At 36.9% G+C, this 15,233-nt stretch overlaps 1 protein-coding gene across 1 annotated transcript in view; it reads right to left on the bottom strand.

Moving 5' to 3' along the window:
* Positions 1-744: 744 nt before the first annotated feature.
* LOC146400341 (uncharacterized) overlaps positions 745-15,233 on the bottom strand; it is a 67,686-nt gene continuing 53,197 nt past the window's right edge. The window contains exons 4-5 of the mRNA XM_084973755.1: positions 12,370-12,463; positions 745-1,296 (exon numbers count right to left, since the gene is read on the bottom strand). Coding sequence (XP_084829881.1) covers positions 1,115-1,296; positions 12,370-12,463 — 276 coding nt within the window. The 3' untranslated portion in view covers positions 745-1,114. The remainder of the gene's footprint in view (positions 1,297-12,369; positions 12,464-15,233) is intronic.

The raw sequence follows: 15,233 nt of genomic DNA, 5'->3' as shown, positions 1-15,233 counted from the left end.
TTTTTATGGAGGAAACAATATTTGAAATGAGGCTTGAAAGATAGGCTAGGCTATGTGGCAGACATTGAGGGAATAAGGAAACAGAATAAATTTTTATGCTCCTTGGGCAGAGGACTCCATAGAGGTGTCTACCTCACATTTTAGGTTGCCATTGGTGGCCAACAGGCAAGAAAATCAACAAAATCCTAACTTGATATTTCTGTAAGTATTCTCTGGTCTGGCTAGAGAAGGTCACCAGATGGTGCCAGAGGGAGTGCTGGCAGGCTTCCTTACTGTCAGTGCACATTTTATGCATGTTGGCCTGTGTTAAGAACAGAATAATAATGGCCTTGCTTTTAGGTATAGTGTGTGTGTGTCGGTGTGTGTGTGTGTGTGTGGTGGAGATGGCACTAAAATATATAATCAATTGTGTTTTTCCATTATTCCTTACTGACTTTTTCACAGCTTCCATAAAGCTTTGGGGCAAGTATGGGAATAAGGAGAGAGTAGGATTATGTCTGCACATCAAAAAAAGATATTCAAACCCTAAGAAAAGAATGCTGCATAGAGTTAGCTAACATTTGTGTACATGTCCACAGAGAAAGTGGGGTGTATACATCTTGAGGATTAATGAGTCCTAGACCACATATGGAACTGTATTCCACAGAAAACTTTGTAAATAGGCAGACTCAATAAAAATGCAAGTCTTCGCTGATTTATGATACACTGTTATAAATATCATACCATTAAAGTAAGAAAATAAAATGCAAATACATGCTTTTATTCACATAATAATGTGCAACCAAGCGAAATATAACCACTCTTGAATCTGACCCCACTGAAGGATTTTTTTTTTCTTACATGGAATTAGATAGGTTAGGTTTTTGTAAAATGTGAATTCAATAAAAGCGACTTTCTTTTCCTGATAGCTTACCTGCAGCAAGCAAAAATGTCTTCATTATAACAACAAAGAATTTCAAACTGTGTCGAAATTAAGGTTATTCTGTCTTGTAAATTTTTATTCTGTGTTCAATATGTATGAATGTCTCTGTGATTGAAGGTGTGAAAAATGAATTTTGGATATTGCTACAAAGATTTCTATGATATAAAATTTTTTAAAGAAATGTGAATGTAATCAAAGTACTTGGAGGTGACCTGTAGGAAGCCTACTTATGAATAAATGGAGCACAGTGATATTGATTTCAGAGTGGGTGATACTGAGAAGTATGGAGAAATAATTGGCATCAGAAAGTTTTGTCTGCTGTTCCAGGGTAGATCCAGACATCATAATGAGATCCACCAGCAAGTCTTCAATTCCTAGGAGGAAAGAGTTTAACAGAAAGTTAGGAGTCTCATTTCTTAGGAAACTGAAACCCCAAGCAATTTATCAGGGCAGGGCCAAGGACACGTCAAAGTTCAGGCAAATATAGGCCATAAGATGGAGGTGGCCTGGCAGGAAATGTTATCCACCTGACATGTCAAGAGTAATGCTCTGAAAAGAGTCCTTGAAGTCTCCACCTACAGCCTAAAAATTTCCTGGGAATTAGAAAAGATGGGTCTGCAGGTAGCCTCAATACCAAGAGAGCAGGAAAGGCTCATGAGGAATATGATATTTCAATAATTAAGCTATAAGCTTCAGGAATGTAAAACCTATTGCTCTCATAGACTGCTGGAGGAAATGCAAATTTATATAACCATTCCAGGGAGAGTTTATCATTTAGTATGTAGTAAAAGATAAAAATGTGCATACCTTTCACCTCAAATGTTTAACTTCAGGAGTTTTATTATAGGTCATGTAAGTACAAATAGATGAAATATTCAAAAATACTGCTATTTATTGCAGTGAATAACTAATTAAAAGGAGGGAATAAAGGAAACGATCTAACTGCACTATAAATTTTGGTGAATAATATTTTCTTTTGCTTGGAAAAACTCAACTGACCTCTCTACTCACACTCATCAATCTTCCTCTTTTCTTTTCATCTTTGAGGAAATTGAGGTATCACTTTTACTGTAAACCTTTCCTGACTCCTTTAAGACTGGGTGGAGTGGAAGATACGAGTGTGAAATATCATTATCTGGGGGAGAGATGGATTTGGAGGTTGGGATTAGCAGATGCAAACTATTATATATAGAATGGATAAACAAGGTCATACTGTAGAGCACAGAACTATATTCAATATCTTATGATAAAACGATGGAAAATAATATGAAAAAGAATGCTTATATATATGCGTATGTGTGTGTAACTGAGTCACTTTGCTGTACAGCAGAAAATAACACAAGTATAGTATACATCAACTATACTTCAATAAAATATAAAAGGCAAGGCAAAAACAAAAATATATTATTTCCAAAATATTATGTAAATTCCGTGTAGCCTCAATCAAAATATTAGCAAGCTTTTTGATAGAAATTGACAAGGTGATTCTCAGAAGTTATATGGACATGGAGAAGACTTAGAATAACCAAGACAAATTTAAAAAATCTGATGACTTATACCACCTAATTTCCAGACATTTATAAAACTATAATGTTAAGCAAGTGTAGTTCTGGCATAAGTGTAGTCAAAAATAACAATGGAAAATAAACAGGCCCACACATTCATATTTGCTTGATTGACCACAGAGGTACCAAAGCAACTCAAGGTAAAAAGAAGTTCTGTTCACCTGTCAGTGCTGTAACAACTGGATATCCGCATGAAGGAAAATGTTCTTTGACTCCTACCACACATCTTACACAAAAAAATTAATTCAGTTCAAATCATATACTTAAACACAAAAGCTAGAACTATTAAGCTTCTAGAAAAAAAAATCCAGGAGAATATATATTAACTTGGAGGAAGCAAAAAACTTTCAGAAGGACACAGAAATTAATAAGTGTACACTAAATGATTAATTGAAAACTTCCATTCATCTGAATGCAGATCTAAGAAAATGAATAGGCAAGCCCCTGACTGAGAGAATATATTTACTATATGTGTGAGTGTGTGTATATATGTATATATCCATTGTGTGTAGACACAACAGATTTATATCCAGATGATAAAGAACTCTTATGAACAACCCACCTTAAAAATACACAAAATACTTGAATAGATTCTTTATAAGGGAAAATATACAAATGGCCAATAAACACATGGAAGTGTGTTTAATACTATGATAATCAGAGAAATGCAAATTAAAGCACAATGACATACCATTGTTCTCCCTCTAGAATGGCTAAAATTAAGGTGCTGAGAAAACCGAATGTTGGTGAAGATATGGAGCAACTGAAACTTTCACACATTGTTGGTGAAATTGTAAAATGGAACAACTATCTTGGAAAACAGTTCCTTCTAATTGTAGACATTCACCTACTCTATGGGGCAGCAATTCCACTCCTAGGTACTTAGCTGAGAGAAATGAAAACATGTAAAAAAGAAAGATGTGTACAAAATATTTATGACAGCTTTATTCATTATACCCAAGGAATGGAAACAATTCAAATGTCTAGCAGCAGGAGAATGGATCAGCAAATTGTGCCATATGCATACTATTCAGCAATAAAACTGAATAATTATGGAGTTCCCATCTTGGCTCAGCCGTTAACAAACACGGCTAGTATCCATGAGGATGCAGGTTCATTCCCTGGCCTCGCTCAGTGGATTAAGGATCCAGTGTTGCTGTGAGCTGTAGTGTAGGTTGCAGACCTGGCTTGGATCTGGTGTTGCTGTGGCTCTGGTGGAGGCCAGGAGCTACAGCTCCGATTTGACTCCTAGACTGGGAACCTCCATATGCCATGGGTGTGGCCCTAAAAAGACAAAACGAAAACAAAAACAAAAACTGAATAATCAACTGATACACAAAATAACATGGATATATCACAAAAAACATTATCCTAAAAGATAGGAGTCAGACCCTAATGTGTACTTGCTGCATAATTCTATTTATGAGGAGTTTTATAAAAGGCAAAACTGATCTATTGTAGAAATAAGTGAGATAGCCACTGGAGAGGGATGATTTATCTTGAAGGGTACAAGGGAACTTGCTAAGGTGATTGAAATATTCCATTTCTCTATGATGATATGGGTCACACAGTTGCAGAAGTTTTGTTAAAACTTATGGAACCATTCAGCCAAGGTCTGTGCATTTTATTATATCAAAACTACATATCAGCTTTTTAAAAGAAAATCTTAAATTATACAATCCCGTTTTTGACATATTATTAAGCAAAAAATATAAAATGTATACATTTAAAATCTTCTTATTTTTCTTTCTTTTTTTTATTATGGCTGCGTAGTATCCTAATATTGGCATATGCCATGATTTATTTAAAGAGTTCTCTATTGAAAACCCCTTTTTTTTCTTTTTGAAAAAAGTTTTATTGGGGTATAGTTGATTTACAATGTTGTTAGCTTTAAGTTTACAATGAAGTGAATCAATAAAAAAAAAACCCTCTATGTAAGCAAATATTTTATTGGTCAGGATTCATGATTGCAAATAACAGAAAACTCTAGCTTAGAGATTTATTAAGAAATATTTAGTAGCATACTGAATACTCAGGAAGGTCAGGAAATCGTGCTTCCCTGCTACACTTTTGAGAACAAAACAGAGAATCACCCACCCACACAATGGGACTGTTCTAGGTGAACTCCCACTGCCACTACCACAGCCATCTGCTCCTGACACTTATGATGCCAGGGTGCAGCCCCCATCAAAGCTACCCAGAGAACCAGATGTTCTCACCTGCTATAGTTTCAAGGAGATCTTGTTTTAGTGTGTGAGCTTGCAATGTCTTTGCTCACTTCCCTCCTGTAAGACTTGTGCAGTGTAATTTGTTGATTGGGACCCTCATTGCAAAAGACCTAAGAAATATGTTAGCCAGTTTTTGAATAATGGGAAGATACCATACAGAGATGGTACAATCCTAAAAGGAAATGGGAATGGGTGATAAATGAGTGAATCTGATTTATCTGCCACTTCAACACTCTTGTACTTTGCACACATTATTTTCCATGTGCAAAATTCCAAACAACAGTAGTAGTACAATGAGCTGATTTTTTTTAACATATGGAACCATCCTTTACAAAAACAAAGATGGACCCACTGCATGTTCTCCAAAGAGGAAGTACAAAATCTCGTCAGGACATCCACATCAGGTTATATTTTTTCTTAGCTTAGCTGAATCTCAGTCCTGCCTTGATATTTTATAACCTAAGGACTAAGTAATAAGTCTAACTACCATAAACACACTCCAAAAAATATAGAGCTAAGAAGAATCTCAGTTCTGCACTTGGTCATAAAACCATTCATGTTATAGAACCTTTCTCTATTATGTATTTCATGTTCCATTTTTTAAAAAAACACATTGGTTGGGGTTTTTTCCTGGCAAGTGGAACAAAGTTTACAGTCCTGAGGTATTTCAGCCTTTGGTAGACTTTCCTACATGGGTTGCTTTAGTCTTCGATGAAGATTTTACAGTGGGTTTGGAGACACTAGAAGGTATTCAGAATGATCTTCTGTGGTCTAGAATGTTCCTCTTTGCCCTCATCATATAACAGCAGTTTTCCGTTGGTAATTACGGTTAATAACCCTGCCCATCTCATAACATAAGGATCCCCAAATGGCCATATTGCAATTCTAATGCTAAGTGCAATGGAAGAATTACTCTCTTGGGCACTCAGACCTATAAATAAGCAGAGCCTGGAGTCCTAGAGACCATAATTTTTTTTTTTTTTTTTTTGTAAGTAGGTCAATTGCTGTAACAATGCAAACTGCCATGACCACTTTCATCCTTTGGTTTTGACTATAAGAAAATAGCACAATATTTTGATTGCTTGTCAGAGCTCACTCACAACTTTAGCTTCTCAAAGTCACATTTCCAAGCTGGTGCTTATTTGAGTCTTCCCATAGCCATTGCATCATTCTTTAAGATTTTTTTCTTAGTAAACCCAAAGATGTTATTGCTAATAGATGTGTGACTGAGGAAAAGCCAGTCTATATTTCCCATGTTTTTACTCTCCCACCAGGCAGAAGGCCCAGCACCCTTGGATGGGATACTGTGTCAAGTTTAGAAGTGGTCCTTGTGGTTGACAAGAGTGAGACTTTAACTCTTTTAAAGGCCAGGCCAGAGGTGGTGATGGGAAGGCCAGGTTCTACACAGGAACATTTTCTGTTTTTGCCAACTGGCCACTCTGTTCATGAGCACTTAGAGCAGTCACTGCCGTGACTAGGGAAGGTGATATGACATCTATAGAGGAGGCCACGTTTATGAACCTATCATTGAGAATTTCCTCTGTTTTCCTCCCCTAGCATGGAGACCCCATAGGAAACATTTATATGGCCACATATATTCTCACACTCTGAACTCATTATGCGTGGCTTGTCCACATATTTCTTTCACAAATCTCATTACCAGACTTCAAATCCTGTTTATTCTAAGACTCTACTACTAGTTATAGGGGAGAAAACTATGATACCCCAAGAGATCCCCTTGGCATGTGGATTGTTTTGAGCTGGAAACAATCAAGGCCCAAAAAGCTCTGGAAGAAATTTTGGCCCTCCCACAATTGCCTAAAAGAATGTGGGTAGAGGACCTCTTCTAAGAAGAGACCTGTCTCCATAGGTAAGGTTAAAATGAATGAGGTGTGGTAGGCAGAAATCGGGCAAAGTCTGTTGAAATTCCTCCCTGTGCCCCATTGTCTTGGCATGGCCCAGCACATGTAAATTTACCAAGTATCTCTATGTGAATTTCCTTCTTCCCCTTTGAAATCCCAAACCCTTCCCCCAACATCCTCTTTGTGCTAAAGGTGGTATTTAAAGTCATTCATTTTGGCAAGTGATTAGTTTTCCCGGGTCTCTCCCATGTACACATGTTAAACTTCTGCTTAATTTTTACCTGTTACTCTAGCTCATCATGTCCAATTAACTTTTAGATCAGCCAGAAGAATCTAGAAAGGTAGAGGAAAATGTCTTTCTCCTCAACAGAGCTGATTCATTTAGCCATGACTCATGACCTGGTGTGGAGACGCATCTCAGACCTCCGTTCCTTCCAGGCACTGGGGACTGTGAGGTGCTTCTTGTGGTTTTGCCGACTAGGAGCATTTTCTCCATAATGGTCCTTCAGGACTCCACTCAATGAGGCTAAAATACCACAGCATTCTACTTTCAGCTCAGCACATTATGCAAAGTCCTGTTTAAGTCACTTTTTTCCTTGGTTGGTTATTGGGAATTCTTCATGCGAACATAGCTGTGACTTGAGGAAAACATGATAGTACTTTAGAGAGTTAGAAGTAGGGACATTAGTAGTGATAGCCAATTATGCAAATTACTTGTGCCTCCAAGGGTCTTCTTGTACTGACTTCATCTTTTATGTTCAGCTTCCACTTGATCATGGATCCTGGTGGGACCATCTAACTAAGTTTCTTCTAGGGTGCACAATTACCTACTTTTTCATGGCAAGATAATTCAGTTTCTATAGAAGTCCAATAGCAAAGCAAGAACTATTCTTCAGAAGAATAGCTGCCCACAAAAATGGCCATGGATGTGCTTCTGTACCCACCGTGATTCTCTTTCTAAGGCTCCACAGAGCATCCTTCCCAGCCAGACATTTTAGGCACCCTCAGATCTACTGTACTCTAGATGTCAAATACAGAGCTGCTTGAATTAGCGTTCCTAATTTCCTCTCGACCTTGAAAGCCATACAGGTTAAGTAAATAAATAGGGGAAGTGCATCTATGTGATGGGTGTGATTTTTTTGGAATTAAAATGACTATTAAATATTGACTTTTTATTGGTTAGAAAGTGTGTGAAGCGCAGCTATTTTTCTTTTAATTTGGAAAGTGTATACCCTCATGATCTAGATCACTAAGATATGGTGGTCTTAAGAACTAAGATATGGAAATTAGATGAGGAGGCTGGATGTTTTGTTTAACATACTAGACTTGCACTATTTGTGTGTCACATGCATGAACTAGAATCTTAGTGGGCTACCATATGTGTTACTCCTAGTGATGAGACCATCTTGTGGCTCAGTTCCAGAAGACACTATTCAGCTGATTGCATGCCCTGTATCAGCCAAAGATCCCTCCAGGTCAAGCTATCATCTTTTCCATGCTAGCCATGCTGCAAATTATTGCTAACGGGCACTGGTGTTGAGTTGCCGCCATGGGATCTCATCATTTTCATTGTGTTAAGGGAGTCTTCCCAATGACAGTGTTTCCTCCTTTTATCCAGAGTACACGCACTTCTCAAAGAGAGAGGTGCTCTGCTTATCAATATATTTCTCAGTATTTCAAGGAAGGGAATGTTCTCAGGGGACATTCTTGGGGGATAGAGGGAGTGGGTAAGTGGCTCATAACGTGATAGATTTACCACACAAATTCAATGTAAGGAAATAGAATTGAGATTCAAATTCAGCCCTACCTATTCCCAAGGGCTGTGCTACTTCTACTATGTAAAGCTGCTTCTACAAAAGTCTTGAAGTTCCCTTTGCATCTCCTGTTTCTCTTACAACTATTTGGTTAAAGTGAGCTTGTTATATATTATGTACCTCAGGCAATGTGCCACCTGCAATTGGCCATTACTTTTTCTGATGACATCCAGTTATGGATGGGTCTGCCTACTTGGGAATATTTTCCAGACAAAGCAAATAATTGTGGCATCTCCTAGCTATCTAATGGCTAGTGTGAAAAACTAAAGGTGACTTTACCGAATCAAACCATTCTGCCTACACTCCTCTAAAGTGACTTAATGTCTAATAATTTTGTGTGCCATCAAGGAGCAATTAAAAGCAAACACATTAAGTTTCAATTCTCTAAACATTGCAGTGCGAAGTCACAGATCTTGATTCCTATTTCATTTGTTTTTAGCAGCAAAGCCGTCAGGGCACAGATCTTGTTTCTTGTCTTATTCCTCATTATCCTTCATATCCTTCTTGCCATTTAAGGTTTATATGTCCCTGTGACAGTCCTTCAGAAACAGAGGATTAGGCATGGTGCAGAGGTGGAGCAGGCATTGAAAATAATGATGACAGAAAAATCCAGAGGTCCTGGTTTCCAGAATGGTGCCCTCCTCCTAAATCCCTCTTGTTTGCCTTCTCAACCACAACTGATAGAAACAGCCTTTTATTACACGTGATGAAAGGGCTTAAGCAGAAAAATGGTCCTGGGAGAGGAAAATTCATTGATGGGGGTGTAATAGATGGCTTGTACCAGATTTTTTTTTTTTTTTTGAGAGAAGCTTTTATTAGAAGGAAAGAAGAGCAAAGGAGCTCCTAGTTTTGAGCCCCTCTCTGCCCCCACCAGCATTGGAACAAACTCTTGAGGCATTTAACCTTCTGGAGACTCCTGTGAGCTAGGTAATTTACCACGTGGATTTTACAGTTGGTGAAATCAAGGAGGTTCAATTAGTTGCTTAAGGGCATACAATTAGAGAGGTTCAGGAGTAGGATTCAAACCTGACTTTAGGAACTTTTCCCTTTGGAGGTCATTAACTTTTATTAATAAGTGCTATCAAGCAGAACACTGCTTTTGGTACTGGAGTTGTGAAAACAAACATCTAAGATATGAATGCTGCCCTTTGTTGGAAGAGGGTGGAATTTTTCTTCCTTTGTGCCTTGTTTCCATTTGGAGGGACTCCTCTTAGAGTAACACTCTTGGTGCCTTGCAGGTCCCTTGCTGAGCTTCCCCAGAGCAGGACAGTGAAGAGAAGACAGTATTGAGCACAGTGAATAATAGTTCTAGTGAAGAAAGTTTTGAGCACAGTTCACCCCTCTCTCTTCTGTTCTGGGAGCCACCTGTTGGCAAAAGGAGATGTATCCTTTCTCATCAGCTCCCATCCATCTGGTAATGTTAGACTTCAAAGCCCTGCCCTTGTGAGTGAGGTTGGGTTTTTCCATTTCTGCCATTGAGGGTAAGAAAGCTAACCGCTAAGATGAAGCAAGCCAATCCAACCTTCTTTTTATGCCCTGATGTTTTTCAGTATCAACTTGGATAACAAATCATAATTCTAATCTCTCAGTGACTGTTGCTTTGTTTCCCAACTAGTTGCAAAACTATTTGCAACCCCCAAAACTTTCAGGGGGTTCACATTCTCATTGAATATACCACCTTGATAAGATATCATTGCATCTGGCATTAGCATATGTTAATTTCTATAGAAAGAACCACACACACTGTGTGCTGGCTTCATGGGCTTCAATGAAATAGTCTCTTGATTGAATAGCTGATTTTTTAAAAAAAATTAAAAAGTATTAACAAAAAACTCTAGTATGTGTCAACACAAAGAATTCCAATGAGGGGAAACATCAAATCAGTCAATTTTTTCCAAGGATCTAGGGAAATGTATTTTCCTCCTTTCAACCAGAAGCTTTGGCCTCCAACAGACATTGTCTTTTGCGGTGTCCCAGGCTATGACCACCTTTATCCATCAAGAGTGCAAATTGCCAGAGTGAAAGCAACACAATTAACCACGTTCATGGTAAATCCAGAAAGACATCTGGATGATTAACATTTTCCAAGGATTTTCCTAATGTTTTGGCAGTTTAGCAATGTGGCCTATTCCTTTTTTAAGTAGCCACTCTGAATATCAAATACACATAGACTAGCAAATTTTGGCCTCTAAACATTTTGGCAGGTGTGGTTCAGTAGATGGGGCAAGTAGGTCCTCTTTTTTATCTAATTATGTAGGCCATTCAGAAAACCTTTAAATTATTTTAATCTAAAATACTCAAGGAATTGCCATTGTATAGAGCTCATCTAGTTCTTAGTGTGGGGAACTCATTTGGCCATTGTTGGAAGGCAGCTTTAAAAATAACCAAAGACTCGAAAGATGACTGAAATCATAAGGAGATATTTAGCTATATCAGGATTGAGTCATCTGTTCTTTTTTATCTGTTTTTTTTAAGTGGAAGCTTTGATGCTATATCTGTTGCCTCTTTTCAAAAGGCAGGCAGTTAAAGAAACACAACCAGTAAAATCTCATGTATTTTACTTAATGGGTTACCTAGGTAACTCTACCGGTTTTCAGTGGTCCTTAAAATTTACATTTTTATCTGGGAAGAGGTATAGATTATATATGTTTGGAGGATGTATAAAGGATGCATTAATATCTTTGACTAAAGATAGTCTGCAGTAATCTTTTGATTTGCACATTAATATATCTTTTTACATGAATGATTTATTTATACATTTATTGAGCATCTGCTGCAGTCCAGGCACTATCTCGGTCATCAAAATAGACAATCATAACATTTTATTGCTCATTTTCTTGTGATTTGGAATTATTTATATTATGTATATATTATACAGAAATTATAATATATATATATATATATATATATATATATATATATACACACACACATTGAAGTCAAACTATTTTATTTGTATTTTCACTATGATCTTTCTTGGTTATTCTCACTGTCACCGCTTTTCCAAAGGCATGTGTGCCTTCTAGGAATGTCCTCCCCATTGTCTTAACTCTATCTTTCTTTCAAGGAAGATCAAACATCTTTCCTTCGTACAAACCTCTCTGATTATTTCTACCCAATGTGATATTTCCCTGATATGGACACTAACACTTTATCACTTACTATGTATGATACTGGCTTATACTGTTACGGATTATTTGTTTGCTTTTTTCTGTTCTAGAGATTGTGGTTCATAATGTAACCACATTGACTTGCTCCATTTTATAACTGCTTTAACTCTTTCATAGTCTGGTGTAGTCTTATCTTTTCATGCATATTGCATCCCTCTTATAGGAAAGGAACACGCTCTTATACATTTTTGCCTCCATGTATCATCAAGCACAGTACTTGGCACAGAGTGTGCTCTCCATAAGCAACTTTTTCAGAATTTAATGTGGCCGCAGGGACAGCAGACATGGTGATGGACTGAAAATCAAGAGGCTTGGGTTCGACTCTTGGTTTTGTGTTGTGGAGAAAGTCACATATTTTTTCTGGACTTTTTTCATCAATTGCATGATAAGAGACTTGATGACTTGATCTTTAAGCAGTAACAACATGTCATTGATTTGGTAACAAAAGTCTCATTTGTACAATTTTGTATAGCTCCATGAAACTTATAAAGGATTGATTTTTTTTTTTCAGGTAGCAAGGGCATTGGGCTTGGTATTCCAGAACTGGCTCAGATATTTCCTCCCGTTTTGTTTCCCCATCTTTAGCATTTGATTTTTTTTCCCCTCTTAGTGACAAGTGATAAGATGGCTTCTGCACCTCCCAGATACTCTTTCATGCTCCCTAGTCAGGAAGAAAGGGAAGGATTGGAGGGAAAAATGTGTGTCAACTGAGCATGTTTCTCTTTATCAACAAAACAATAGTGTTCCTAGAAGCTCCAGCTATAAGTCTTCCACCCTCTTCTCCTAACACTGTATGGCATGCGCTTACCTCTGGTTGAAAGAGTCAAGGAAATGAAATGTTTAGTTAGGGTCAGTAAAGCTGACTTCAATCTCTCCTCCTTCTCTCTCTCCTTCCTCCACCCCTAATCAATAAGGGGGAAATGGAGAATAAATTAATAAGGATATTAATAATGCTGATTGTATAAATATATATATGTTCACATATTTACATTTAATTAACATCATGAAACATATAGTCTATAAGCAAATAAGAGCCAGTAGAACACTTAGAGGAGGGGAACTAAAGGACGTTACTTTGGAGATGTCCTATGATAAGTGTCTCTGGTTGGATTTCCTTGTCCAAAAGATCCTGTTGTATTATTTAAATTGTAAATTTGTTGAGGTATAATTTGTGTACAGTAGCCCATATCTATTTAGAGTGTGCCATTTGCTGAGTTCTGACTGGTGTGTATACTCATGAAACTACTATCAAAATCACAACACCAAACATTTCCATCCCTCCCCATCCCTCATTTCTCCTGCTCCTTTGCAATCCATCCTGTTCTCCACATCTGCCTTGGACAGTCATTAATTTGCTTTTTTCTCCTCTATAGTTTCATTTGCATATCTGGAATTTTTGTATAAATGGAATCACTTTAGCATCTATTCTTTCATCTGGCTCCCTTCCCTCAGCATAATTATTTGGAGATTCACACACATTGTTTCATGTATCAGTGGTTCATTCCTTTTCGTGCCTGAATAATATTACATTGTACAGTATACAAATTATTTTTTCATTCACTTGTTGATGGACTTTTTGCTATATCTAATTTTTGGCTATTATGAATAGTGATGCTTCAAACCTTCAAGTGTACGTCTTTGTATAGACATAAATTTTCATGACTTCCTGGCTAAATATCTAGGAATGGGATGAATAAATTTTTGATGTCTCATTTTTAAGAATCTGTCAAATTGTTTTTAAAGAGTGTGTGCCATTTTCATTGCTGTTAGCAATTAATAAGAATTTGAATTCCTCCAAATTCTTGTTAATACTTTGTATGGTTGGTGGTTAATTTTAGCCATTTTGGTGGGAGTAGAGCCACTGAATTTTCAGTTTCCATTTTTATCTGTTCATGGCACTTAAATTTATTTCTAGTGACATGTTTATATGATATATAAGTTATCTTAGGTTTTTGAAATATACAATGCATATTATCTGAAAATAATGATAATTTTGTTCCCTCCTTTTCAACTATAGAATGCATTTAAAAATGTTATATCTTTATGCAATATTAAAACTCCTAGGCTTATATTCATGTTATATAATCAGTGTTCCCTATTTGCCCATATTTATGTTATTTCCAATCTAATGACAATTTCTTTAGTGATTCAGCATTTGGGATACATGCTTTTTACTATATTAAAAAAACAAGCTTTTGAAAATTATTGACAGAGAGGTTTTTGGTTTTTGAAAATCATAGCTGCATGCCGAATTTTTAAAAATAACTTTTTGGTGCCTAGAGACATGATTTCCCCTTAATTTGATTCAAATCCCTTAGATGAACTCTTCCTGAGTACATATTATTACAAATTTTCATTTGTTAGTATTTCATTGATAATTTTGTCATAAGTATTCATAAATGATATCAATCTTTACTTGCCAGGTTTTCATATCAGCATTGTTATATCTTCACAGAAATCAATATGGAATCTTTCCAGCTGCATTCTTTCTCTGAAGTAATTTATACAACATCAATATATTGTTTCTTGAATATGTGGAAGAACTCATCATATGAATTTAAATATGCTTTGGGAAGAAAATCTCCAAAATCCTTTCTGAATGAATATATTCCATAGTCATTAATCTATTAAGATCTCCTGCTTTCTTTCTTTTTTTTTTTTTGTCTTTTTGCCTTTTCTAGGCCGCTCCCACAGCATATGGAGGTTCCCAGGCTAGGGGTCTAATCGGAGCTGTAGCTGCCGGCCTACGCCAGAGCCACAGCAACACAGGATCCAAGCCGTATCTGAAATATACACCACAGCTCATGGCAATGCTGGATCCTTAACCCATTGAGCAAGGCCAGAGATCGAACCCACAACCTCATGGTTCCTAGTCGGATTCGTTAACCATTCAGCCACGACGGGAACTCCAAGATCTCCTGCTTTCTGAATCTTTATTGACTTTCACTACCCCCCTGCTTCCTCTAACAAACTCACAGTCATTCATTTCACTGAATAGTTAATTTCATTAGCACAGGGCATTATTTATATGTTTAGTGTTTTTTAAAAAATCCCTGTATCCATAGTTTGGCTCGTCCCTAGTTTCTGCATTTGCCTTTTATTGGATTAGTGATTTATTATTTATCAGATTTTCTTCGTTTTATAAAAATATTATTGGATATATTTCTTCATTTAATATTTTTCTCTTTTTAAAAAATGAATTGTTCCTGACTTTTCTTTCCATACCAAACTGCCAGTAAAATTTGTTCTAGTCTAGAGTGTTCCTTTTCTTATCCCTGCTCATGGGTGTTGATGGTTGGGTAAAGGAACTATTAGGAGAATGTAGCCCAGAGAAGACACCATGCCAGTCTTTCTAGTCCTATTTTGCCTAGTTTCTGAAGCTTGACTCATGTGTTTTCTGTGGCAAATTCCATGTTTCCCTCTATCTTACTTCCACCTAACATGAGTTCGTTCATTCATCCAATTTTTTATAAAGTATTTTTAAAACCACAGGCACTGCAGCCCTTGGAATTGAGGCATAAGTAAATCAGATGAATCCCCTGTTTTCATGAAATTTATGGTTCAATAAGGAAGAAAGGTTATCAACAAAAGATTAAGTATAATGAAAGTAACATTAGGAAAATACAGGGTGCCAAGAGTGCAAACCAAGAAAATGTAACCTAGATCCGAGAG

Source organism: Sus scrofa, chromosome 8 (assembly GCF_054392235.1).
Source record: "Sus scrofa isolate SSC_HxYL_T2T_F1_AM1 chromosome 8, Sscrofa_HxYL_maternal_Yorkshire_Landrace_v2.0, whole genome shotgun sequence".
NCBI lineage: Eukaryota > Metazoa > Chordata > Mammalia > Artiodactyla > Suidae > Sus > Sus scrofa.
This window is presented reverse-complemented; position numbering and strand designations above follow the sequence as displayed.